General features: G+C 43.7%; 1 protein-coding gene across 1 annotated transcript in view; it reads left to right on the top strand.

Annotated features, from left to right (window-relative positions):
- CACNA2D3 (calcium voltage-gated channel auxiliary subunit alpha2delta 3) overlaps positions 1 to 27,406 on the top strand; it is an 859,990-nt gene that overhangs the window by 785,260 nt on the left and 47,324 nt on the right. Inside the window, exons 31-34 of the mRNA XM_042929688.1 lie at positions 10,700 to 10,775; positions 13,413 to 13,465; positions 15,010 to 15,065; positions 23,806 to 23,917. Of these exons, the coding sequence (XP_042785622.1) occupies positions 10,700 to 10,775; positions 13,413 to 13,465; positions 15,010 to 15,065; positions 23,806 to 23,917 (297 nt within the window). The remainder of the gene's footprint in view (positions 1 to 10,699; positions 10,776 to 13,412; positions 13,466 to 15,009; positions 15,066 to 23,805; positions 23,918 to 27,406) is intronic.

Here is a 27,406-nt window from a genome sequence, read left to right on the forward strand (position 1 = left end):
ACCATGGGGATGGGAAGGAAGCCACAGATTTGTGCAAATTACCAACTCAAGGGAGCTTCAAGAAGGTTCCATGGCAGTGTGTGCAGATAATCTAAGAGACAAAATGGTCATTCGTTGTCACTTTAGCTCAGTCTTTGACTTGACTCTGTCTACCCAGCTTACGTGTGACATAGTATGATGGGCCAAATAACATACTAATAGCTTCAGCAGTGTGAAAGTAATGGTCACAGTGGCTACCTTCCAGGAGCACCTACCCCCCACCAGACCTGAGCTGCACCTGACAGATCTTACCTCTTGCAGCACTTTCCAGTACTCTGTGGGGCAGGTATAAACAGGACCAGCTGCATAATTTGTAGAGTCCAGTGCAAACTGAAAATCCGGGGTCCCTTGTTCAAAACCTATTAAGAATTTCAAGACCGCCAACAGCAGAATATTCAATGAAGCCTGGGGCCCTTCCAAGTACAGGGTTTTGTGCAATGACACAGGCTGTATGCCCATGACGCTGGCCCTGGGTATAAATATACCCATTTTACAGATGGAAATAATGAGGCTTAGAAAGGTTAAGAAGCTGCCCTAAGTCTCTGTGTAACAGAGCTGGATTCAAACAGCCTGCAGTTTGAGCTCAGAGAGAATTTTCTAGTGTCTGCCCTTAACCTGGTTCTGTGTAGAGTAGCATTGAGTTGTGCATGGAGCTTCTTCCTGTTCTGTTTGAGAAGTGAAGGGGAGCTTGAGGAAGATGTTGGCTCAGCAGTGTCTTATCAGGGCAAGCAGGACTTTGAGGATGGGAGGCCAGCTGAGTGATAGCATCACCCAGATTTCTTTTAGCTGAAGTTGATAAATCTTTAAACCAAACCATGTTTTCAGGCTTCGTGTATTTTCTCATGAGATCTACCATGTGCCTGGTCAGCTTTTTGCGTTGAAATCCAGACAGAGAACTTCAAATACTTCTTCGTTCTTATCACAGAGAGTAAGTAGACTCCCCGGAATGGTGACTCATGTAGGGTTTCCCAGCGTAGCTATTTTTCTTTTGCACTCACGTTCACAGCCAGTAAGAGCCTTGCATTCCTATTTCTCAAAATCCACACCCCATGGTTCTCTCTCTTGTCATTGGCAGTGATGTCACCCCTCTTCGGATTACTAAGACAACACCTCGTTTCAAAGGATTTTTCTTAGAATTCATGTGTCTCCCCCACTTCTTGTCCCCAGTGATTCAAATTCAATGTCAAATATCCAGGAGAATTGAAAATGTATGTATATATGTTTTATATATAAAATGATATTTTATATACATATAGATAGATAGGAGAGTATCCATGGTTCCTGATGGGGCCTCTTTGACACACTGCACTTGAGCTAAGAGGACTCTAGGTTGAGCACCAGAATCGCCGTGTGTGGCCTTGCACAGACTCCCCGTCTCCCAGCCTCAGTTTCTTCCTCACCCAAATATGGACCTTACGGGATTTTGTGAGAATTAGCTAAAACAAAGTATGTGAAATTGCTCGGCAGATTGCAGAGTATTGCGGGCAGGATGTGAGATTAGCTCTTAGATAATAGCTCCAAATGTCTGATCTTTTTCTTTTTTCATTTTCTTCTTTTTTTTAATCATTAAAACTCCCCAGAGCTGGTTACTGTGCAACAGTTAACCTCCACAGCACAGCCTTGGGGATGGGCCTGTGGGCCTGGACTCAATCAGCATCCCTGGAGAGCTTTTGCTTTTATTTATTTATTTTTAATGCTTATTTATTTTGAGAGAGAGAGAGAGTGCATTGCGTGTGCGTGTGCCCATGTGCGTGCATGTGCAAATGAACGGGGGGTGGGGGGGCAGAGAGAGAGGAAGACAGAGAATCCCAAGCAGCCTCCACCCTGTCAGCGCAGAGCCCTGTGCAAGGCTCAGTCCCACAAACCCTGAGATCATGACCTGAGCCGAAATCAAGGGTCAGACATGTAACCAACTGAACCACCTGGGTGCCTGTCTTTCTTTCTTTCTTTCTTTCTTTCTTTCTTTCTTTCTTTCTTTCTTTCTTTCGAGAGAAAAAGCATTCAAGCAGGGAAGGGGGGCAGAAGGGGCGGGGGAGAGAGAGAGAGAGAGAGAGAGAGAGAGAGAGAGAGAATATCCCAAGCAGGCTCCAAGCTCAGTGCAGAGCCCCATGTGGGGCTAGATTCCACAACCCTGGGATCATGACCTAAGCTGAGATCAAGAGTCAGCTGCTCAACCCACCCAGGTACCCCTCACTGGAGAGCTATTAAAACATGCCTGTGCTCAGGCTGTACCCCCAAAGATTCATATGAAATTCATCTGGGGATGGAGCCCAGGCACTTATGCTCTTTGAAAGTATCCATGTGCTTCTCATGCATGGCTAGGGTCAAGACATACTAAGTTAAGAGCACCAGGGTACCATTCCAGGTGCTGTCCACTTTGGAGTTGTCTGACATTGGTCAGCATTCACTCACTAACTTTCAGTTTTCTCAGTAGCAAGATAGAACTGAAAGAAGGATGTGTATACCTGCAGGTGGGGGTTAAATGGAGTAATGCGTACTTTTACCAAACTTTATCTTTGTGGTTTCTGCCAAAAGGTCTTCCTTTATTTGTGTATCGAATTCAGCTTGAGGAAGCAAAGACCAATCAGTCCTGCCTGGCCTTTGGTTTGCAGAGAAACGGACCGCTTGCTAATAATCTGTTTTTGCTTTGGGAGCTACTGATAGGTCCTCTCTGTCTTGGCTGTGTGTGTTTTGCTTTATACAGTTTTGTTTGTGTTATGTGCTTGGTGCAACATGCCTGAGCTCTCACCCCTCCACCACCACATTTTCCCTATGGGGCCTGGTGAATGTCTTCCTCACCTCGCCCCACACATTCATTAACATAGTTGGCTTGTGCAGAATTCCCTGTGGTGGCTCCTTCTGCTCTCTAAATTGCCTTTCTAGAAAGGTGACATGTCAGGTAGACTTCAGGACTTGGGACGTTTCTTCTCCTGTCTCTACATGATGGAACCGTAGAGGCTCCGTGGCCGGTGACTGCAGCTTTCCCTGTCCTTGGTAATCACGTTGCATTTCAGCCAATGTCCTGGCCTTTCAGTCTAGAGAGTGTGAAAGGAGAAGCCTGTTATGTTTGGATGGCTGCTCTCTCATGCCGACTGCCCCCCCAATGTCTAATACTCAACACTCATGTAATGAATGTAATGGCTTCCCGGCTTCCTGTTGACCTGACCGTTTCCACAGAAGTATGCTTTGTCAGAGGTGGCATTGAAGGGAACAAGAAGACAGATTGGCTTGAACAAGTGTGTTTCTGAGCCAAACTTTCTGGAAGGCAGAGACATGAGAACTCCAGTGCATCACTCTTTAAAATCCTCAAGCTGCCTGCCTGAGCATCCCCAATGACAACAGGAAGAACGCTGCCCTCGTCCTCATCATAATAGCAGCAGGCCTCATTTACTGAATATTAATTACAGGACGGGCATTATTCCAAGGAGTTTACGTGTATTACCTTAATTAATCCCCATAACAACTCCACGAAGTTACTACTGTCATTATTTCCCTTTGACCATGAAGACCTGCAAGTGGTGGCTGAGCATGTGAGTAACTTGTCCAAGTTCACCCACAGTAGTGAGTGGGGGACATGGAATGTGAACTGTTGTCTCTCAGATTCCAGATGGCAGACCACGTTTACCTAATCCCCACATGTCTTTTCCCCTAGTTGGAGCAAACTGAAGTATTTCTTATGGAAATATTTGTTCACATTTATGCTTATTCTGCTCCAAGAGGTAGTAAAAGAAAGTTTTTCAAACTTAGAGTCCAATATATCAGTTAGGAGTTAGTTCTACTAGAAATAATAGGAAATTCTAGAATAACAAGGGGCTAGAGAACATGGGAGCCTTTTTCTCTTTTTCATGAAGGAAGTCTGAAAATACAAATTTGTTGTCATCACAGACCCATGACCATATCTTTTTTCTCTACCTTCCTCCATTGGCATTTAAACTCAAGGTTACTTCATGGTCCAAGATAGCTGCTTAGCTCCAGCCATCACATCTGCAATCTCTGCTGGCAGAATGAGGATCCAGGGAGGTCCAAAAGGCCAAATAAAATTTCTTGATTAAAATTTATTTTAATAAGGAGTGCCTGGGCGGCTCAGTCAGTTGCAACCAACTCTTGGTTTTGGCTCAGGTCATGACCTCACAGTTTGTGAGTTTGAGCCCCACATCAGGCTCTGTGCTGACAGTGCAGAGTCTGCTTAGGATCCTCTCTCTCTCCTCTTTCTGTCCCTCCTGCTCCCTCTCTCTCCCTCAAAATAAATGAATAAACTTTAAGAAAAACTTACTTTAAGAAGTAAATCTTATTTATTAAAGTAAAATAAAGTTTATTTATTAAAGTATTTTATCCCAGGGGCACCTGGGTGGCTCTGTCGGTTCAGCATCTGACTTCGGCCGAGGTCATGATCTCACGGTCCGTGAGTTCGAGCCCCGTGTCGGGCTCTTTGCTGACAGCTCAGAGCCTGGAGCCCATTTCGGATTCTGTGTCTCCCTCTCTCTCTGCCCCTCTCCTGGTCACACTCTGTCTCTCTCAAAAATAAATAAACATTTAAAAAGTTTCAAAAAAATAAAGTATTTTGTCCCATACAATACTCCCACTCCACACAGCCTCACCTAGCTACAAAGGAACCTAGGAAATGTACATAGCAAAAACTCGGGGCTCTGCTTGGCAAAACAGGAGAATGGACATTGGGAGACTCTAATAGTCTCAGCCACATCCAGCGTGCCTGGTTCCTTCAGCCCACATAACACCCTCTAAATACTGAATCTGGTTTCCGGTGATATCCACTTGGAAAATCTTCCCAAGATGAGGCTTTGTTTACAACTCCCCAATTTCTCCCCACACCTCACATGCCCAGTGCAGTCCTAAACACAAATGGTCGTAGCCACCAACTGATTCATCTGTCCATGATGCCTGACCCCGAGCGATACAAGCAGCAACACTCAATAACACCCGTGGCGTTTGACCAATGGCAATAATGGCACCAGGAACACCGACTCCCCGAGGTCCTGACATGCTGTGTGCAGCACAGGAATTGTTGTGGTGCAGTGCTGTGAAATGTGGACGTGAATTCATGAACTTGGCAGAGCCCAAGGAAGCCCCCCCCCCAGCATCTAAGTTTCTTGCCGCAAATGGGTTTTGCTTCAACTCATTCCCCAAGCAGAATTCAGCTGTTTCCTTCTATTTCTTAAACAAAGAGGCCAAAGAAATTTAATCTTTTCTATGTGGCATTCATCGAGATTCCGTTTTCCCCTTCAGTTGAGCTAATTCTCATGGAAGGGGCAGGTGAATGGACAAACCAGTTGCCAGTTACGTGCTCTTACCACCGTGCCTACCCATTATCCTTTGCCTCAGGACCGAAGCGGTTCCTCCATTTAGTAGAGCTGTGATAACTTCGGAGCAGTGATTGCACATTCTGAGCCTGTTCCCTCACCTATAAAATGTAACCATGCCCCTGACACAAGAGGTAATGCCTCCATGCTGCAGAAAGTAATTGATTATTTCTTATTGTTACTGCTTTTATTACCTAGGTGAGATGCTGGCACGACCACTCTCTGAAACTTTGCTTCGTTTTATGTTATCAGCACCTGTTGATGAAAAGCCTTTGGTGCTGGCAGATCACCTGCTTAATCTATCGGATGAAGGAGGCTCGCTTCTCAGGGTTCTGCCCTGGACTCTGGTGGCCCCAGCGTCCTGTGGGCTGGGCTCCTGGCCGGTGTGGCCACGTGGCGCTTATTCTCTGCTAATGACGGGTGCTCATTAACTCGATGTGTCAGTGATTTCCAGCCAGGGGCTCAAAAGCAGTAGGGCCAGGGTCATGTAGGTTCCACGCCTCTGCTGTGTTCCGTGTGCTGGGCTGACTTTGGGGAGCAGTGCAGTCTCTGTAGGAAGTTGCTGTGGGAAGACACGGCCACCAGTGTGAAAAGGAGGGGAGGGACAGCACGTTTTGAACCTTCTGTTAACACTCAGATCGACAGATTGAGCTTTCCACTCTCTTGGTTTTCTGAGATGTAAGAACGAGTAAGGCTTCCCATGGTGACAGTGGCCTTGTTAAGCATTTTCTGGGTCTCTGCTCCGTGCCCTATCACTTGCAAGTTGGAAGCTGCCCGAGACCACCTTTTATAGTTCAACAAAGAATATGTATTTTTACATGTTGCCCTAGCAAGTCACTCACTTTGCTTCGTACACTTTTAGATTCAAAATTGTGTAAATACAGTGAGTGTCTATGTCGAATGCCTCCCTGTCCTGTTTTTAGGGCTGTATTTGCAAACATTCAGCTGTTTCAGGATTGGTGTTTAGGCAGATAGTGTAGCCAGAGCTAATCCTATGAGCCATCACAGGTAAAGAACCCGGCCTCATGGGCACACAGTAGGTGTTTAATAAATGCTGGTCCCTACAGTTACTAACAAGTCTAAATTAGCTGTGCTCATGCCTTTGAAATGGAAACTTTTTTTTTTTTTTTTTTAACGTTTACTCACTTTTTGAGAGACAGAGACAGAGTGTAAGCAGGGCAGGGGCAGAGGGAGAGGGAGACACAGAATCCGAAGCAGGCTCCAGGCTCTGAGCTGTCAGCACAGAGCCCGGTGCAGGGCTCGAACCCATGAACGGTGAGATCATGACCTGAGCTGAAGTCGGATGCTTAACTGACCGAGCCACCTAGGCGCCCCTGAAATGGAAACTTCTAATTCTTAGAAGAAATATTTTTCTTGGTTGTGATCTTTGTCTACTTGGAAAGGAGCAGAATCAGCAAAATAGCTTTCAACAAGTCCCCATGTCACGGGCCTGTCATCCACGGCCCTACAGTGCACAGGGGCACACAGGCTGTCTAGGTTTTCTTTGTATCAGTTTGAGTTTCTTCTTCAGAGACTGCTTCTGCCTTCCGCCAGAGTCTCAGAGAGACCCGTCAGGGGCACAGAGATGCTAATGATAAGCTCCAAGGGCAGCCTGCGTGGGGGTGTCGTGGGGACCAAAGCATGCCATCTGTAATAAGAATAAACTGCGAGCGCAGCACTGCAGCACAGTCTCAGCTGGGCACGATGCTCGGGGCTTATTTTAGAGCCGAATGAAAGCAGGCAATTATCATGTTCTTTAGCTCTAATCAGCCAAACAGGATACAGGTAGCCACAAAATGGAGTTATTTAAAACTAACAAAATCACTTCAAAAAGGGTAATAATCTGGAAGTCTCTCTTTCTGCAACATCTAGTTAAAGCTGTCTAAGCGTGGAGAAGACAGGGAAGGCTTGTTTTGTAACCTCCCCAATGGCACTCGGATCAGGAAAGCTTCCTTGTGAAATGAAAGGCAGGATCTCTGGCCTGGAGGCCGCCCCACGGCAATTGAGTTTGGCCTCACCGAGTAAACCAGAGCCTTTGAAAATGATCCCAGGAGAATCCCGAGCTTCCTGTGAGGGTGGTTACCAAGGGGGCTCTCGCTAACGCAGCCAGCTGGTCTGTCCTGGCCCGATGACCCCAGACAGCCCCTCAGCTTGACTTGAAAGTTGATTCTGGACTTTGGTCCTGAGACCTTATCTTGGGCAGCATTTTCTGTGACATTCCAGTGAGACTGGGAGAGGGCACCAGGCTGAATTCTAATCACTGCTTCTGAGCAGAAGGCAGAACGAGGGGACTCAGCCTGACCCCCATCTAATTCTGGCTCTGCCATTTGTTAGGTGTGTGAACTTGGGCACATTACTTAGGCTAGCAGAGACTTGGTTTGGCCCTCTGTGAAATGGGGATGATTAGAATCTATCTGGTAGGAACGTGCTTCCAAGAGTACCTTGCTCATGGTTGCTAAGTAGAGTTCCGTAGACATCAGCTATTGTTATGATGGTCCTCAGCTGTAAGGCCCACAGACAGAAGTTCCCACATCATCCCTCGATAACCCCAGTACGGCACCAGAAGGTGTCTTATACTGCAGTATGAAGTGTGAGTTTTATGCTGCCTCGTGTGTGCCAATGAGCTAAGAAAATCCGGAGGCCTGCCCATCCTCTAACCCGCTGGGTAAAGCCTGAGTCAATTCCCATTGCATTAAACACCACCCCCATTAATTAATCATGGCAATGAAAACCAGACTAATAAATTATAACAGCAGCTGCAGCCCTGCCTTCTGTTGAATGCTTCTTCTGTACCAGACACTGGGCTGATCGCACTGTGTCTATCATCTCATTTAATTCCACAACCAACCCATAGGGTAGCCATTTTTCTCACCATTTTACAGATGAGACTGAGGCACCGAGAGAGCGAAACAAGATGAAACAACATTGTAATAAGTGACCGAGTTAGGATTTGAACTCAGATGTTGACTTCAAAGCTAATGTTTTAACCATTATGCCACACTGCCAATCGCTTGAGCCCTTGGGAATAACATAGCTTTAAGATCCCAAACTCCAGGGGCCCCTGGGTAGCTCAGTTGGTTAAGTGTCCAGCTTCAGCTCAGGACATGATCTCATGGTTCATGAGTTCAATCCCCGCATCAGGCTCTGTGCTGACAGCTTGGAGCCTGGAGCCTGTTTCAGATTCTGTGTCTCCCTCTCTGTCTGCGCCAACCCCGCTGACGCTGTCTCTCTCTCAAAAATAAATAAACATTAAAAAAATTTTTAAAAGGTCCCAAACTCCAACAAAGAACAAAATAAGGCCTTTTGTTGTAAGGATCATAACAAATCTAGCATACTACATAGTGTATTTCAGTATATTTGCACATGTCTGATTATTTAAATCTCAGAACATCTTTGTGAGTCATTTTATAAGTGAGAAAATGAGGCCTCAGAAGAAGGTTAGCATCTTGCTCAGATTACACCCTGGATAATGGCACCTGGAAACTAACCTTGCAAACCAAGGCCATGCTGTGTGTCTGTCTACAAGACTCCACACACAGGCACGTTCCACTCAACCCATGCTGCCTCTCACCATGCTCTGGCCCGAGTTCTAGCTGTAGAGACGGAGTTGAGAGGTATGAAAAGGATGAAGCCAATGATAATTCTTGCCAAGTCCTAGAAAGCCCTTTCAGGGACACCTGCAGAAATCCTGCAGATGAAGTGTGGACTGTGGCATAGTGGGGAAGTCAGGGACTGAATGCAATCGTCCATTGTGGTCTGCAGTTGATTCTGTGGCTGGGGCAGCATCAGGGTTGTTTGGGGACTTCCCTGAGCCAGGTGCTTGGCTGGTTCATGGGCTTCATTCCTGTCTCAATAAACACAGTTTCTTCTGGCATCTGCTGTAAAGAAAATAGCCAGAGGACAGTGAGCAAGACTGCAAGAAATGTTTTGATGAGGGAGAGGTTTTGGGGAGATTGCTGGGAGATTGTGTTGACCACTGGTGCCCTCTTGGACTCTGCTACCCAAGACACCTATGTGATGCTGGTCAGGAGCTGGTTTCCATATTGATTTGATCACACATGGCCGGTCTTCTACTTGGTGTCCGTAGATGGTTCTTTGTTAATCTATCTGTGTGATGCTTCCAGCTTATTGTCTAGAGGAGGAAGCTTTTTCCTCTTAGTTTGAACTTGACCTCTTCTATCTAGTTGTGATGGCATCTCTTCAAGATTCATGCAATCAGACAATCATTCAGGCATTCACCCTTTTGAAAGTGAATGCCTTCTCTGTGCTGGGTGCTGGGCTAGTGCCCTGCGCCAGCAATAGTCCTGCTGCATGAAACTTCTATTCTAGGGCCCGTCCCCAGCCTAGCATTAAGTACGCTCCATGGTTAGCATTGTATTATTCTAGAAAGGAATTCCTGTAGGGAGCATCCCTTGCAGCCATTTAGAAGTTCCTGTATTGCAGTGTTAACATGTCACCTGGCAGTTGTTATGTAATTCAGGCTGGACCTTAAGTGTCTCTTTTTTGGGACACCAGAGTAGTGGGAAGGGGAGCTGGTAGGAGGAGAGAAGGCATGTCGCCTGTGGGATAAGGTGTTTGCTCCATCTAGAACCTTTAACTTGCTACCAGGAAGTGCCATTCTCCTTTCTTTGTAAAGTTATTGATGAGGAATTAAAATATCTGGAACAATTATAGAGTGAAATATCTTGACAGTTGAGTTAAGGTCATAACTGGGAATGAGAGCTGTCCTTTCATCACCAATTGAAAAAAAACATCCATTTTCTTGTTTCATAAATGGCACTGTTTCCAAAGCAAGCATACAGTCACTGGTATAGTGGTGGCAGTGGAGAGTGGTGGGGATTACAACCAAGGAGCCAACTAGTTTCCAACTAGTTGTCAAAGTGCTTATCTTGGTCCAGGGATATTTCCTAGTGCTTAAGAGAGACAGAGGATCCTGCCAGTTCTGAACTCAAAGTGGTCCTTCCCAGCCTTCCTCAATCCTGGACACATGGCCCAAGTGGGTTCCCTCCAGGGCCCAGAATCCAGTTCAGAACAGCATCGTCCCTCTGGAGTATCCTAGTCCAAGCAGATCAACCTTGTTTAAACCAAAATGACTGTTTCATCTCATCCCTGTCTCCTCCCCTCAACCCCAGTACCTTTACTCCCTTCCTCTTCAAGTTCCAAGTGTGATGTGCCTGTGTCTCCAGTCCTAGACTTTGCATGTTCCTGATTTGTCATCTGTTTCAGGCCTGTATTTATTTGTGTTTGTCACTGCTGCACTTGATGGTGGTGTGGTGAGTTCACTGTGCTGGTTCACACACAGCTTCCCATTTAGTGACCCTCCTTTCTGTTCTTTCCTACAGAATTACCCTGTATGACTATCAAGCCATGTGCAGGGCCAACAAGGACAGCAGTGACAGTGCCAGCGGGCTACTGGATGTAAGTACAGTGTGGTCACCCACAAAACAGTGGCACGTTTGTATCTGTCTCTGTGTGCGAGCAGGTCTTTATCTTTGGGGTAATCAAGTTCATCTTTTTGCAAAACCATGAATGTTTTAAAGTGCTTCCTGATTTTACTGGTGAAGAAGAACCACTTCCATTCAAACCCAAACCCACTGATTATATGAATGACAAGCAGGTCTGAAGTCACTGATGAATGAATGCAGCAACCCCCTTTTGATGGCTAGAAAAGAGGAGAAGATTTGTGGATTCTCTCCCATATGAAAGAGAATTTAGTTTGGTTTAGCAGAAATCTTCCCTCGGGTCTGGAAGAGACCTAGGAGGAGCCTGTGGGTAAATTCACATTCCGATCATAGATTCTCTACCCTAATCAGGATGCTGGTGTGCTTCCTTGTCACTTTTGCTGGAGCTGGTTCCATCAGTGGTGTCACAGTTGAGAACCAATCAATATAGCTGTTGTATCACTAGAAGCAGGCTTTCACACTGCCAGAAATTAACCGTTATAATTTGCTCCCAGTTAGAAAATATAATTTACGATGTACAAGCAATGTAAGTTTGGCCACCCATCACCTGAAAACACAGGGGAAAAAAAAAAACAACAGTTACAGGATACTTCAATATAACCCGACCTATGTGTATAAATAGAAGCTTCACATGTTATCATTTTGTAAATTCCAAAAGTTAACCTAAAATCTGGTTTGAAACACAAAATTTATGAGCCATTTTGGTTTTTAGGATATAAACACACACCTTCTCATTTGCAGATGTAAGATCTTGCAAGGGGATTATTTAAAAGCCCAGTATTTAACACAGTTCTCCTACACTGAGGGAGTAAGAGATGATTTGGAGCTGGAAAATTTCTGAGAGGCAACTAGGAACTGAAAGTTGAATGCTTTGAAAAAATACCACTTTTTAGTGAGAATCAACATGTCTTTCCAAATCCAACTTAGCTAGCTTTAGCAGGACTATTTCTAGACCTAAAATGTTCCCAAGATATGTTTTCATCATTAGGCTTAAAAGCTCAATGGCTTTACCCTTCTGAATGATAATGTGCCATTTAAATTTTTAATCCTGTATTTACATAATCCCTTTGTGTGCCCATACATAGAGCCAGCGTCTGGCACACAATGCTTGAGTGCTCTTCCCCCTGGCCCCTGGGGGAGCTGCCCGCCCCCCCCCCACCCCTCCCCACCTCCAGAGCCTCCCTAATCCCTCTATTCAGTCCCTCCTCCCAGGGACCCAAGGACTGCAGAAATGTCACTACCCATCCCAGCAGGTACAAAGGCACAGAACTATCCCAGGGCCTGACCACCAGGGTCTTTTTGAAAAAAGATGGTTGTTTTTCAAGCAATAAGAAATATAACAAAGCCATAAGACAGCAAGTTGCATTTAGTTTTAGGAAATAGTTAATAGTTTACATCCTTATCTGACCCTAATCCTGAGAGCCCTGTGATTCACCGAATGATGTTGACATGCTCAATTAAATCAGAGCAAGAGATCCAGTCTGAAATCCCTGTGGGCTGAGAATAACCCAGTAGACTGTCATTACTGTTGTTTTGTTCATTTACTTACTGGCTTGAAATAGGGAAGTTTCAAAAAAATGGTTAGAGGTATGTAAGTCGGTTTTTGTTTCACTTAAAGCTGGATAATTCCCCCATTCCTAGTTGTAGTCTTTACCGTCCAAATGCTCAGAGGGTAGGATTAAACAGCCATAACTTCAGAAAGCAGGATTTGTCATTTCAATTCTCTGACACCTGAACGCAACCACGAAAGGTTCCAAGATTTCTCTAGACCTGCCCTCTGTGGCAAGGGCTTTGCCAGTGTCATTGCCTCTCAAAGTGCACCCACTAATCAAATATCTGGCACATGTAGATTCAGAGAACCAACTGAGACGGGGGCCTGGTATTTTCCAGAATTCAGGAAATTGAATTATCCACATAGAAAATATCACAGAGTAAACAATACAACTGCTTGTTTAAATTAAAATATTCTCAAATAAAGATTGGGCTGTCGTTGCCGTCCTTTAGAGAGTTGCAGGGGATTTTCAGCAAGGATAAAATCACATGTTTATATGGTTGTCATTTTTTTTCAAGTCCAAATATGTATGTGTGAGAAAAGGCAGCTTAAGCCCTACATAACTCATGGGCAACATTAAAATGAAGTATATGCAACTTTTGCTAGTTTCAGTGAATGACATCCAGTGATGGAGAACAGGGAATCACCTTTCTGAGAGGCAGATCTGTGAATTACCATTTGAAATTAGTTATATGACTTGAGCCCTTCAGCATCAGGCTGCAAAATATTAGCCCCTGGAGGGTAAAGGTTTAAACATCATTTGCTGAACTTCCTTTTTCCTCCCAGAGATAACCCCTATATTAGATCATGTTTATTTTACTTGTAAATCACATCTCACTACAGGGAAGTTCAAAGTTTTAAAATGTTAGTTTTAGGATACAGTATCCAACCATTTTCTTCTTTTAGCTAGAGCTTCACTGTTTTTTAACATGATATCAATCTCTCTAGAAGAATAACATTGTCTTTATGTAAAGCCTTAAGTTAAACTACACATTTCATATGTGATGCATTGTTTTCAATGTACTGAATTCTTCTCTTCAGCCTTATCATGCCTTCCTTGCTGCAGTAAAATGGATAATGACAGAACTTGTCTTGTAAGTATAATTTGCTGCATTTTTTAAAAGTAATATTGCTTGTCTTTTGTATCATAAAGCGAAGTGGAAGACTGTTCCGTGTTTTCAACTAGCATTGGATTCAGAATACTCTGAGATAACCTCATTGAATATCTCCAAGTATTGAAAGCTGAGACCAAAAAATTATCTTTAAGTTATTCATGGTCACTGCTTATGCCCTTATGTCATTGTTTAGCAGACTAACAGCTTGTAATATACAAACCAAATTTATTTATTGTGGTTAGTGTTAAATTTAACATAGATGTCTGGCTGTTTTTAATGCAGCCTGGGTGGGCTGTGGTCAGAAGGACAAATTGCTGGGGCTGTCCACTGTGCTCCTTTGGATGTGCTGGCATGTGCAGAAGAGGGGGGGCTTGTCCCGGACAGGGGTTTTGTGCAGTCATGATCCAGCGGGTGGGGGCTTTGCTCAGGTGTGAATTAATTGTTTACCCTGTCAAACTGTGTTCCTATTTGGAGGATGCTGGATGCATCTGTGACTTAGGTCAGATTGAAATGGCTCAAAGATGAAAGCCTTGATTGACTCCCAGAAGACGTATTGGACACATGACAGAAGCACTGTGTTCCAGAAAAGGGAAGAATTCCATGGATGAGCATGGAAACCAGATTGTTCAAGCTGTATCCGACCCTCAGATTCTTATTTTCCCCAGTAAGGCTCCACTTTCTGAGGATTGGAGGCAGATTTCTTATCATTTAATGAACAGCCATTGTCTTTATCGCTTTATTGTAGCCCATATTAATTTAACAACATTACAAATTCAAATTCACTTCTGTTATGTATCTAAGAGGCAGAGAACAACAGTAACAGAGAATAGTGAGATTTTGATGGACTATGAGTTGCTCTAGGTAGTAGCCATGAGCCTGAAAAAGAAATGATGGAATTTTGATCTATCTCTATTCACTTGGAGAATGGTTTATATTACTTTTGCATTTCTTTGTACTGGCAGTTGAGAGATTTTGATTTTTTTTTCTGAAGTTGTATTGTGGTGTAATTTCATAAAGAGAAGTTTGTTCCATTTATGCCTACACACACTCAAACACACACACACACACACACACACACACACACACACACACACACACACACAGGGCTGAACAAGTTTGCATTGCAGTATAAATTTTGAAAGCTTCCTTTATTATGGCAGATCATAGTATAGGTAGAGAATATGTTATTTGTATTTCTGCACCAAGGCAGAGGAAGCCCTTCGGAGTTGATTTTTTACTATAGACTCACACTATAACTGGAGAACTATTTCTGCCTACAAGCGGGATATTTCTCAACGAGTTATTAAGTCTAGGTAAACCCGCTTTCAGTGTTGGGCCGGCATCGGTGATAAAATAGCCTTTCCCAAGGAAGAGAAAGCCCAGTGAAAACTCGGTAGTAACAGAACCAACCATACTGATAGCTTCGGGTAATGATGTTCCTCTTTCAAATGAGGGGAGCAATGCCACTGTTCTGTCTGGGGCAGATGACCGAGTAACACTGGGTTTTTGCATTACCTGTTCAGGTTTCTGGTGGAATTTAACCTCTGCAGCTGGTGGCACTCAGATACGACAGCCACAGGTAAGTAGCAGCCGGTTCTTGTTTCCCAGCTCAACTTGATAAGCCTTGGGGTCACTGGCCACTTTTCATCAAGGATGTGCTCACATAAACCACCTGGGACCCAGTGATGATTTTTCAGCTCAGTCAGCAAAAGGCACCCTTTGTGCTGACCGCAGCACCATCTAGTCTGACAGAAATGCCACGGGTTTCATTCCTCCCGTGTTGAATGTGCACCCTGACCTGTTTCCTTCACTAAGACTTTGCAGTCAAACACTGCACGTGTGAATTCTTCAAAAAGCTTGCGAGCAGTGCTCAGAATCTAAGGGAGACACATTGCCTTTTTCAGTCTCAGCGAATGGATAACCACTCTAGTTTTTTATTTGTTTGTTTGCTACAATTAGCCTCGTAAAATACAAATCTAGTCATAGTCTCCCCACTCAAAAGCCTTCAGCGATTTGATGATTCATGGAAACTCTTGTAGAGGTGTGAGTTGTGGAATTAGAGCAAGGTGGATTTGAGTCGTGGTTCCGAGGTTAGCCTTTGGCAAATTAGCTGATGTTCAAGACTCAGTTTCCCTACATTAAGCAAAATGGGAGACATAATAAATAATATTTATCTCCTATCACGTGTGTGTGTATGTGTGTGTGCTTAATGATAAATCATGCTATCTGCTGAGCGTGGTGACTCAAAACAGGTAGCTGTAATTAACTATGAAGACAGTGCAGACAGTGTTGACCACAGGGATAAACAGTCAAGTCCCCGGGCCCTACAAAACCCGTGCTCTTTAATGAGGGCCGTCTCACAGCCATCCGCCCCACCTGCTCAGGCACTTGCTGTTTCCCAGATATGCTCTGCTCTTCCTTTCCTGTGTGCATTCATTCATGTCTGTTTTCCTCCCTGGGATGCAAGGAACCAGAATTAGGCTAGACTACTGCCATTATTATCATTATTATTATTATTATTTTAATGATCTGTCTTTTTCATAGAGGTAGATGAGTAATGCAGCAGCCTTCCCCAGATGCTGGCATCTCCTCCCCCATCCCCTGAGACGCCAGTCGGTGAGGATTCTCTCAGTTCTTCCAGGAAGAGTTAGTAGCATTTCCTTCTTGTTTTCGTCCCGGTCAGCTCACACACTTCCCCAGCGTTTCTGCACCATTCTTGTCCCAGTTTGTTTCACACTAAACCAGAGTTTCTGGATGGCATCAGTATCCCTTAGCACCTAACTGGTGCCCAGTACATAGTAGGTGCTCAATGCCACGGGTTACTTACTGAATACCCTGGCAAATCTTTCCTTTGCCGGGTATGACTGTTCTAGCCACTGTCATCGTAGCTTTGTGACTTACAAATAGGACCATGTGTCCTAAATCCAGGACCTCCCTAGTTTCTTGTTAGAGGATGACATGGGGCAACCTCTGCAGAGAGGTGCACGCATCCAGCTGCACTCGATGAGCTCTGATTACAGTGCACCTGACCCAAACATGTTTGGGGTTGACCCTGTTCTCAGAAGCTGACAGCGCAGTGGAACAACACCTTTGTGCCCTGTTTTCTCACACACGTATGCACACGCTGTCCTGGTGACCCTCAGTGTGTGGGCTCCATACTTGCCCCTTCTTGTTGGCTTGGTACCTGCTTTGCATGTCCATAACATCGCCTCTAGAGATCTAGCCTAAGGAAATAAACTGGGGTGGGAACAAAGGATGTATGACAGGATGATCATCACTAAGAAAGTGATGATTGCAAATACAGGTAACTCTTTAAAGGTGAACAGTAAGGACGTTTCAAAATAAATGACAGCCCATCCACAGAGAGGCAGAGAGAACCTTTACCAAGATTCTGCTTCTGAAAACTTTTTAAGAAGATCGAAACTGCTCATGAAATTAACATACCAAGATAAACAATATGCTAAACAGTGTGTACCCCGGACAAGCATCCAATGATGGGGGGAACGGGGGCATAGGGAGTTAAATAAATAGGGTGAGCAGCCAGTGGGGACTCAGTAAGCACAGAACAAAATATGAATTAGGAAGAAAAGACTATTATGTCCCCCAAAGGAAATGTTACCTATAGCGTGAACCTGCTTTTGTTTAAAATTGCACCAGATTTGAGAATGAGGGCTGGGAAGGGACCTGCTAAATGGGCACTTGCTATCTTTTTTTCTGTTTACTCTTCTTATTCCACTAGTTTTTCCACAATTTTACTATTAGGAGTGGAAAAAAGTAAAATGAGATTAAAAGAGAGGAATGGAAGAAGGAAGATCAGTAGAGGCCAAAAGAATGGATCACAAGTGGGTCAAAGGGCTGCCCTCACGGCACCGCCAGTTCCCGGGGACAAGTCCCCTCTGCTTGGCTCCGGGAGGCCAGAGCATGGCGGTTCTGCCCAGGTGAAGTGCTCTGGTCGGGGATCAGGCAGCCTTCCCCTGCTGCCCGCTGGCTGCTTAGTTCTGGGCAGGTTGCACAGTCTCTCTGGGTTCCGGTGTCCCGGCAGGTCAGCACAGACAATGATGGGTTGGTTGGTGCACACAAAGCACACGGGCAGACTTGGCACACAGCAGAGTGCTCCACACATGGTAGGTGGTGTTCCCATGTGGGGCGATGGTGGCTGTTTTGGCTGAGACCGCGGCTCGCTCTCAGGGGTGCGTTCAGTGCTGAGGGCAGTGGCCAGTCGTCTTCAGGGTTTGCTTCCTGGCGCCCTCTTCACAACCGGGTGCCTGCCCACCTTCTCTAAGGAGCTTCCACGGTGAGTGTGAGGATGCCCCACTTCTTCATGCCAGCCTGCATCACCATGGCCCCCATTCTGACCGCAGCCTGCTCCCCTTCCCGGTGACCTGCTGCCACAGGCCCTGCCCACGCTCTTGTTCTGGTCCTTCAGATTTGACGGTCAGTTTTAGAATTTCTGTTGTGTGCTAGTCACTGTAATCCTTGCTTAGACCACTGGTTTTCAACCTGGGGCGGGGGAGTTTTTTCTCTCAGGAGTCACTGCAATGTTCGGAGGCAGTTTTGGTTGTCACAAGTGGGGGTGAGTGGGGATACTGCTGACATGCAGTGGGTAGAAGCCAGGGATAGTGCTGAACATCCTACGATGCATAGTCCCTGGCAACAAAGAATCATCCTATTCAGAGTATCATCAGTGCCACTGCTGCAAAACCCCGGCGTAGACTGAAGGGTAGAGGGTAGGGGGTGAAGAATAAGGAAGAGGATATGGTCTTTGCACTCATGGGAAATGTATGCAGTTTCCCATTCTGAAATTCCACACCCCCTCTCCCCTGCTCCCCCTGTACCAGGACCAACAGTGGGCAAAATGTTAGCAAACAGGACTAATGTGATGCCTCAGTTCTCCATTTTCTGTTTTAGAAGCTTTTCTACAAGTTCTTTAATAGGTATTTCCAAGTCATGTCACCCTGTGCTGCACCGTGAGACCTTCCCCCAGATATTGGAAAGACCTTGCCACATGATTCTATCATCACCACACGGTGAGCCCGTGTACAGTGTAGTGCTTTTCCATCTCCAGAGTCCTGGCACTGGATGATCTTCAGACCCCTTCAGCATTCCTGAGCGGTGGGGACCTCTGAAATTTGTCACTAAACCTTCCTGAGCTCCCTCAGTCAGACAGCTACTGGGTCACGGAGGGCTCAGACCTAAACCAAGGGCTCAGCTAGGTGGCAGCGAGCAAGGCAGCCTGCCTTCCTTGAACCCCCGTGTGAAGCACATGAACTGTCTCATCCAGGCCTATAGCCCTCTGCTGGACGTGGCTGACGTTTTCCATTTTATAGATGAAGAAATGGAATCAAAGCGGGTGAATGAACTCGTCCTCGGGGCTGCTGGAGATCTTTGTCAAATATAAATGTAAATGTGAGACCCAGCGTAAGGAGAGAAAAGTTTCAAGCTTCACAGAAATACTGACTTGCAAGGTTTCTTCATTCTAAATTTACCACTCCCTCACTAGACAAAGACCCTGTGCTGAGACATACATCTTTGTTTAGCTAAAAATGGAATCCATAATTACACTGTTTATCTGCTTCATTTCCTTAATGAAGGGGACTGTGGAAGCCCATTTCTGCTTGATTATCACAAAGGTATCATTTTGGCGAAGTTGCACAGAGAGAATGGAGCTTGCTGGCACCGAGTGTGAATGGGGGTGCATTCACAGAGACAAAAGACGAGGAGAGCTTTTCAAATGGCAACTCTATTCATTCCCAGTTGTCTGTCCATAATTACTGTGAACCCAAGTCAGTTATTCTCATCAGGGACATTTGTTGCTAAGGGAAAATTAAAGAAATTCAATTGTGTGGATGCTCCATTCGGTGCTGCATTGTGAGTGAGTGGTAGGTCATGGCTCCAGCTGGAGCCAGCCGGTCCTGGCCGGATGGGACGTCGAGCGGTGTGGCAGCACAGAAGGGACGCTCCGGGCCGTGACCATGCAGAAGCAGATCCGGGCTCCCTGACTCACGGCGGTGTGACTTTATTTCCCTGGACTACAGTTTCTTCGTTTTGTAGAACAGGAGAGCCCCAGACCTTCCGCATTGGTGGTGAGGACCAATTCCACACGAGGGGCCCAGCACGGTGTTTGGGGTGTAGCAAGTGCTTACTGAGTATTGGCTGTGAACGTGCTGCTGGTGATTTTTTTTTATTTTTTTAATGTTTATTTGTTTTTGAGAGAGATAGAGAGGGAGAGAGTACAAACAGGGGAGGAACAGAGAGAGAGGGAAACACAGAATCTGAAGCAAGCTCCAGGCTCCGAGGTGTCAGCACAGAGCCCTACGCGGGGCTCAAACTCACGAACCTTGAGATCATGACCTGAGCTGAAGTCAGACGCTTAACTGAGCCACCCAGGTGGCCCATTGCTGGCGGTGTTTAAGTAAATGATGGTCATGGTGAGTCACTTTCTGTGAGGCTCAAGGCAAGCTATGTCTGCTCTCTGAACCCCGGTTTTCTGCAAAATAAGGAATCAGTCTAGCTGAGCTTCATGACTGCTTCTACCTTTGCCTTTGTAAGCTAATGAGTTTTAAATGCCTAATGGCTAAAACAGCGCCCGTTAGATTACTGGCAGCCTTAGCTATTGGTTCGAAATTCCATAGATAAATGGTAGTGACTGGCAAATATATGTGGTGTCCATAACACTCCAGACAAAGGAAGGTCTTCGTAGTAAACCATCTTATTTAGATTAAATATGGCCATGGTTTTATATGATCATTCACACGTTTCCCAAAAGCACATCAAGCAACTTCCAGCCAGTCTGTAGTTGTGTTGCACATGGATTCAACAGTTTGTGGCCACATCAGTATGGGTGCCCTACAATTGTCAAAGGAACAAGAATTTCATCTCCAGGAAGGATCAGAGCCAAATGAGCCTCACCATTGAGAGCGCTGGACTCATTCCATTGTAACTGGGCCCAGACAATTACAATTAGAGATGGTGCAATTATTGGGCTTAGTTAAATCATGTGTGCTGCCCATCTCAGCCCGCCCCACAGACCTTCTTCCTTTCTTTCATTGGCCAAACTTCACAGAGCAGTTAAATATATGTGTGCTGGAGGCAGACAGCCCAAGTTCAAATTTTGGCTCACCCACTCACACACTCACTGGATGAATTGGGGCGATTTATGCAATTCTCTCTTCCTTTCACTAATCAGAGAAAACAATTGTTCCTACCTTATAGTTTATTTTTTTTTTGTCATGTTTTACTGTTAAATAGATTAAAACATGTAAAGCAGAACAGCATCTGGCATGGAGCACTTTCTTAATAAACGTGGCCGTTACCGTCATTCAGTGACTGTATGCCACCTGCATATGGGTGCTGTCGCCTCTTATCATCTGTGCTGTTTTCTTTTTTTACTTTCTTTCGTTTTAATGGCCTTACCTTTTGAAATTCAAACAATTTAAGCATTAAAAGGAAGTTTCCCCAAATCAAAAGTCACTATCATTTGCTATACAAAGGAATCAATTGTAAACATAAGAATCCTGAAAATAAAAAGCGTCAGGGAAGTGTAGCCGTATCTCTGTGCTTTATGTGTGGCCTTCCTAGGTAAAACAAAACAAAACAAAACAAAACAAAATGGGGGGGGGGGGAGAGCAAATGAAAGAAAATGAAAATGAGAGGAGGGTGGGGAAACCTCCCTACCATCAAAGATGTTCCCCTGAGGAAATCAGAGGCACCGAAAGAGAACTGGGAAGTGAATGGCGTTCCCACCAGGTGCCTCTCTGTGCTGTTGCTGTTGGGCACTGGCCACCTAAACTGACCTTGCTTTCCCGCCTGAAGGCAGGCAATTTGTCATGCGGGCCTGAGACGCTTACATCTCCTTTGTCTGATTGCCTGAAAAGCACCATTTAGGAGAATTACTCATTTATCCAGCAAGCACGTGATGACACTTGCTATCAGCTAGCACCGCAGGGCACAGGGGACGGACCTACGCCTTTGGGAGCATGACACTCGCCAGTGCTGTACTGGCAGTGGAGCCAGACATCGGGAAGGTAGCCATCGGCTCTTTCTAACCAAAAAGCAGTGGTTCAAAAAGGCCATCAGTTTCTGAGGATTCCATCTAATAACATGCTGTCCTGTGGCAGTCAGCATGTTCACTTAAATAGGCCTCACCTTGTGCCAGCCACTTCCCATGTATTAATTCATCTGATCCCCAAACAACCACATGAGGTTGGTGTTCTTATTCCCATTTTACAGATGAGAACGCTAAGGTATAGAGATTAAACTCACCTGATGTCACACAGCAGTGGCAAGATTCACGACCCCTGATTTGTGCCCTTAGTTACTATGTAATTAGTCCAACTCCTGGTATGTAGATAGGAACACTCTCTAGCAGCCAGCATTTCGTGAAGGCTGTGTGTGTGTGTATGCGCGTGCATATTTGTGGAAGTGTGTGCATGTATCCCTCGGTTGAGAGCTGTACCTGCTTTAGTCGGTTTATTACTCAGAACAACTCAGTGAGTTATATGGGCATTTTGTCTTCATATCAGTGACCAGTTTCTAGAAATTACATGTTTTACATAAACAAGCTGATTTAATCTACTTCGTTTTGTTTTAGATGAGAAAAATTACGGGGTGCCTGGGTGGCTTAGTCGGTTAAGCGTCCGACTTTGGCTCAGGTCATGATCTCACAGTCCGTGAATTCGAGCCCCGTGTCAGGCTCTGTGCTGACGACTCAGAACCTGGAGCCTGGTTCAGATTCTGTGTCTCCCTCTCTCTCTGCCCCTCCCCTGCTCGTGCTCTGCCTCTCTGCCCGTCTCTCTCAAAAATAAATAAACATTTAAAAAAATTAAAGAAAAAGAAAAAAGAAAAATTACAACGCATATGCTTCAACCCCAAGCCCCCAGTCAATTTCCTCAAAATAATTAAAGCTCAGTGAAAAGTCTATATGAGAAAAAGAATCACGTTAGGATATACATGCCTGGAATATGGCTTCCTGGTCACCCAACAAATAGCTAGTGGTTACCAAATGCTCATTTAGCATTTAGTAATCCTTTGATGCCTTGCTTAGTGCCAGCTGCCTCCACATAGACACTCCACAAAACATGTACCCGTGCTTCTGACATCCAACCGTCGTTGGAATACAACTTGAGACTTTGTCAACACATCATTTTGTTAAAATCTTATTGAGTTTTGGAGTTGAAAACATAAATTATATATTCTAGATATTTATAAATATGTGTTTATATTTCTGTATAGACATCAGCCAAAAACTTTGCACAAAGCTTGGTTATTGGAAACTTTTCGTTTCCAAACTATTGGTTATTGGAGCATTCTACTGGTAAGATGTTAATGAGTGACAAGAACCTGTACTATCAGCATTTCCATTTTATAGATGAGAATACGGAGGATTAGCTGGGAGCATTGGAGCAGGCATTTGTACGCCAAACTCCTCTGACTTCAGAGTCTTCACCTTAACTGCTGTGTTCTAGTATCTAGCATCCTTATCATTTTAATGTTACAATGGCTTCACTAGAATGCTAGTGTTATTCTTATTTCTATTACTGTTGTTACTATTTATTATTATTCACTGATACTCAGCACCCATTATGTTCCAGGTACTGTACTAAGTACTCAACATATATTGTTTCATGTACTTCTCACATCACTCACTGATAGAGAAACTATATTATCCCCAATTTGCACATTGAAAAAAAAAAAGGAAACTTAAAGAGGTTTTGGAACGTGCCCACTGGACATAACTTGTTTATTATTTTACGAACCACAGAGACTTTACCAAGTGCCTACTGTGTGCTCATCTATGTACCAGGCTTATCTAGTGCTATATTACTGGACAAGGAACTTCATAATAGTAGGATTAGGTTCATGGCTGTGGTTCAAAGACATTACGTATTTTACTATTCCATGTTTCAATTTTGTTTCTGTAATAAAACCACACAATTGCATCATGACCTTTGTCTCACCCTGAATAATATGGTGTAACTTGTATTTTATACATTTATTCAGATATACATATGTGTTGTTGCTAAGTTCAAGTACGTCTGAAGGCAGAGACCCGTTGACTGATGTTGTCCCAGAAAGTATTCTAGTGATGCATAAATGATAGTGGATGAAGCCAACACACTGCTTGAGGAATTACAGCTTATAGAGTTGCTTGGCAGATGAAATCACTTGACTAATTAGAAAATAATGCATTATGCTGTGCCTAGAAAAATCACAGCGTAGCAGGAGCGGAACTGTGTTCTGAGTTACTGTAGGCTGCCAGTCACAATAAAGCCTGTGCCTGTGTTCTTCATCTTTTTCTTTCCCCCCCCCTATCCCTGCAGCCCAGAAATTGAAGCAGACCCTGGAACCTTGTGATACAGAGTATCCAGCGTTTGTCTCTGAGCGCACCATCAAGGAAACCTCAGGGAACATTGCTTGTGAAGACTGCTCTAAGTAAGCCTCCCGCCTCCTTTCTGCTCAGTGTAGAGCTCTCCCAGATGGGCCAGTGTGAATGGCGTGGTCAGGATCACAGCGAGAGATGGAAACATGGCTGCCCTCTTGTGTGAGGAAGCGTTTCCACCAGCTTGGAGGAAACATCATTTGGCTTTGTTAGAGAGATCATTTAGAATCTGGGAAGCATTCAGAGTGCTTGCGAATGCATCCTAGAATATATACGATTTTTAGTCAGGTTTGTCATTGGTTGGAAAAAGTCCTGATGGTGTTTTCCCAGTTGACATTTGTCCGTTTCGGCTATCTATTGGAAAAAGATCCTTAGATGTCTTTCCTGAAGGCACGAAATCTTCAGGATTCACCAGAATCTGATGTATGGGGAATGAAATTTGGTAGCTTACTAGGCATTTCCCTGATTGCTACTGAGTTTGGGCCTTTTTTAATGGTTTTATTGATCATCTGAGTTTCTTACCCCTTCATTCCTGTTGGCAGTTGTCTATTGGGTGGTGAATCTTTTCTTACTGATTTGGGTGTCATATGTTTTGGATACGATTTCTTTGCAGTTGTATGCTTTATATGTGTGTTTTCCTTTTCCTTCATCTGACTCTTCACTTTTTATAATGTCTTTAGATGCATAGACATTTTCTTTTACTTTTATTTTCATGTCTAATTTATTCTTCTGTTCTATGATCTGTGTGTTTTGTGCCTTAAGAAATTAGTCACTGCCCTCCTATCATAATGGTGTTCTCATGTATTTTTATTCTGAACACTTCAAGGTGTTGATTTTCACAGTTAGGACTTGAATCCCTCTGGAATTTATTTGTGTGTGTGGCATAAGGCAGTGTCTAATTTCATCTTTTTCAATATAGTTGCCCCATTGACCGTCACTACTTACTGAATGGTCTTTTTTTTTTTTTTTCTAATTGATTTATTATGGCACCTGTGTCATAGGATTAGTTCTACACAGATCTGTTTCTAGGTTTTATGATTTGTCAGTAATGATGCCAACACCGTATCTCTTTAATTATTATAGCTTATAGTATGACTTGATATTTAAGAGAGCAAATACCTTTTCCATATAGTCTTCTAAGTTGTCTTGGCTATTCTTGTCTCTTTACTCTTTCATATTAGTTTTGTAATCAGCTTGTTAATTTCTATGAATTATGCTATGATTTTGATTAAAATTGCTGTAAGTTATAGATTAATTTGAAGATAATTGCTATCTTTTATAATCTTGGAACTTTTCATTTATAAACTAAGTATGTCTCCTTAGTTACAGGTCTTCTAATACAGTTTTATAATTTTATGTTAGATTTATAATTTGAAAGCTTATAGTTTTCCCTTCCAGCAGAAATGGCATACATTTAAAACTACCTTTTCTAATTGGTAATTGCTAGAATATGAGAACATCACTGATTTCTGTATGTTGAATATCTTGTATCCATTTGCTAAATGCTCTTTTAGATTTAATAGTTTGTGTGTGGCTTCTCTTGGACTTTTTTTTCATACACACTAACATCATTTGTGAAAATGTTCCTTTCTAACCTCCATACTTACTGTTTTGTTGCCTAGAAGTAACTAGGATTGTTGACTAGAAGCAGTGAAAGTAGACAACTGTATCTTGTTCCTCAATTAAAGGAATTTCTTCTTGGGGCACCTGGGTGGCTCAGTCGGTTGAGCGTCCAACTTCAGCTCAGGTCATGATCTTGCAGTGTGAGTTCGAGCCCCGCGTTGGGCTCTGTGCTGACAGCTCAGAGCCTGGAGCCTGCTTCGGATTCTGTGTCTCCCTCTCTCTCTGCCCCTCCCCTGCTCATGCTCTGTCTCTCTGTCAAAAATAAAACTAAACATTAAAAAAATTAAAAGGAATTTCTTCTAATAATTCCGTGTTAACTATGATGTTTGCTATGTTTTGTTTTTTTTTTTATTGAGGTATAACTCACAATATCATATTAGTTTCAGGTGTACTACCTAGCAATTCAGCATGTGTAAACATTATGAAATAGTCACCACAATAAAGCTAGCCCCCATATGTCACCTTACAAAGTTAATACAATGTCATTGATTGTATTCCCCATGATGTACATTACATTCTCATGACTTACTTATTTTAGTGCTGAAAGTTCATACTTCTCAATTCCCTGCACCCATTTCATCCCCCTCCACCCCCTTTCCCTCTGGCAACCACCAATCTGTTCTCTTCATCTATGAGTTTTATTTTGTTTTGTTGATTTATTTTTTTGGTTGGATTCCACATGTAAGTAATATCATATGGTATGCTATTGAGTTTTCTAGATTGTAGTAAAATATTAATACTATTAAACTTACCATTGTAACTGTTAAAGAGATTTTGATGGTGATTTTCTTTTTAAGTTTCTTTGTTTGTTAAGTGATCTCTGTAGCCATGTGGGGATTGAACTCACCAGCCTAAGATGAAGAGTCCCATGCTCCCCTGACTGAGCCAGCCAGGCACCCCCATTGTAACTGTTTTTAAGTGCACAGTCCAAGAGCATTAAATATGTTTGCAATGTTATGCAACCATAACAGTTATCCATTTCCTGAATTGCTTTAGATTTTTGGTAGTTAACCATTTATTAAGTTAAAGAAAACCTCTTCAGGGGTGTTTGTTGCTCTCATTGCTATTGTTTGGAACTTTAATGGAGGTTGGGGCACCTGGGTGGCGCAGTCGATTAAGCATCTGACTTCGGCTCAGGTCATGATCTCATGGTCTGTGGGTTCGAGCCCCGCATCAGGCTCTGTGCTGACAGCTCAGAGCCTAGAGCCTACTTCAGATTCTGTGTCTACCTCTCTCTCTTCACATCCCCTGCTCATACTCTGTTTCTCTCTCTCTCAAAAATAAATAAATTTAAAAAAAAAGAATGGATATTAATTTTATCAAAACATTTTTCTACATCCATTACTAAAATAATTTTAAGATGTTGAGTTACAATAATAAAAATGTTTTAAAAAATTAAACTGTGAAATATATCGTATATACTATAAATATCGTTTTTATGTTTATTCATTTATTTTGAGAAAGAGAGCATGAGTGAAGCAGGGAAAGAAAGAAAGGGAGAGAGAGAATTCCAGGTAGACCCCAACATGGGGCTCAATCTCACGATGGTGAAATCATGACCTGAGCAGAAGTCAAAAGTCTGATGCTTAACCAACTGAGCCACCCAGGCACCCCTGTAGTATCTTCAATGGTAGATGGCTTATCTAGTGTGAAAACATGCTTTCTTTCCCAGGGTGGTCTTTCATGGTCATGATTACAAAAAAGCAAAAACAAAAACTATCTTGCTAGGTCCATTTGTTCATGTCATATTAATCTTTTGCATCTGTGCTCAAAAAGAAGATTGGGTTATACTTTTCCTTTCATATACTGTCATTAGGCTTTGCTATTAAGGTCATTTTATTGTCACAAAATTACTCGGATCTTAAACATTTTGTGTAAGATTAAATTATCTGCTTCTTTTAGGTTTGGTAAAATTTACC

This window comes from Panthera leo, chromosome A2 (assembly GCF_018350215.1).
Source record: "Panthera leo isolate Ple1 chromosome A2, P.leo_Ple1_pat1.1, whole genome shotgun sequence".
NCBI classification, from domain to species: domain Eukaryota; kingdom Metazoa; phylum Chordata; class Mammalia; order Carnivora; family Felidae; genus Panthera; species Panthera leo.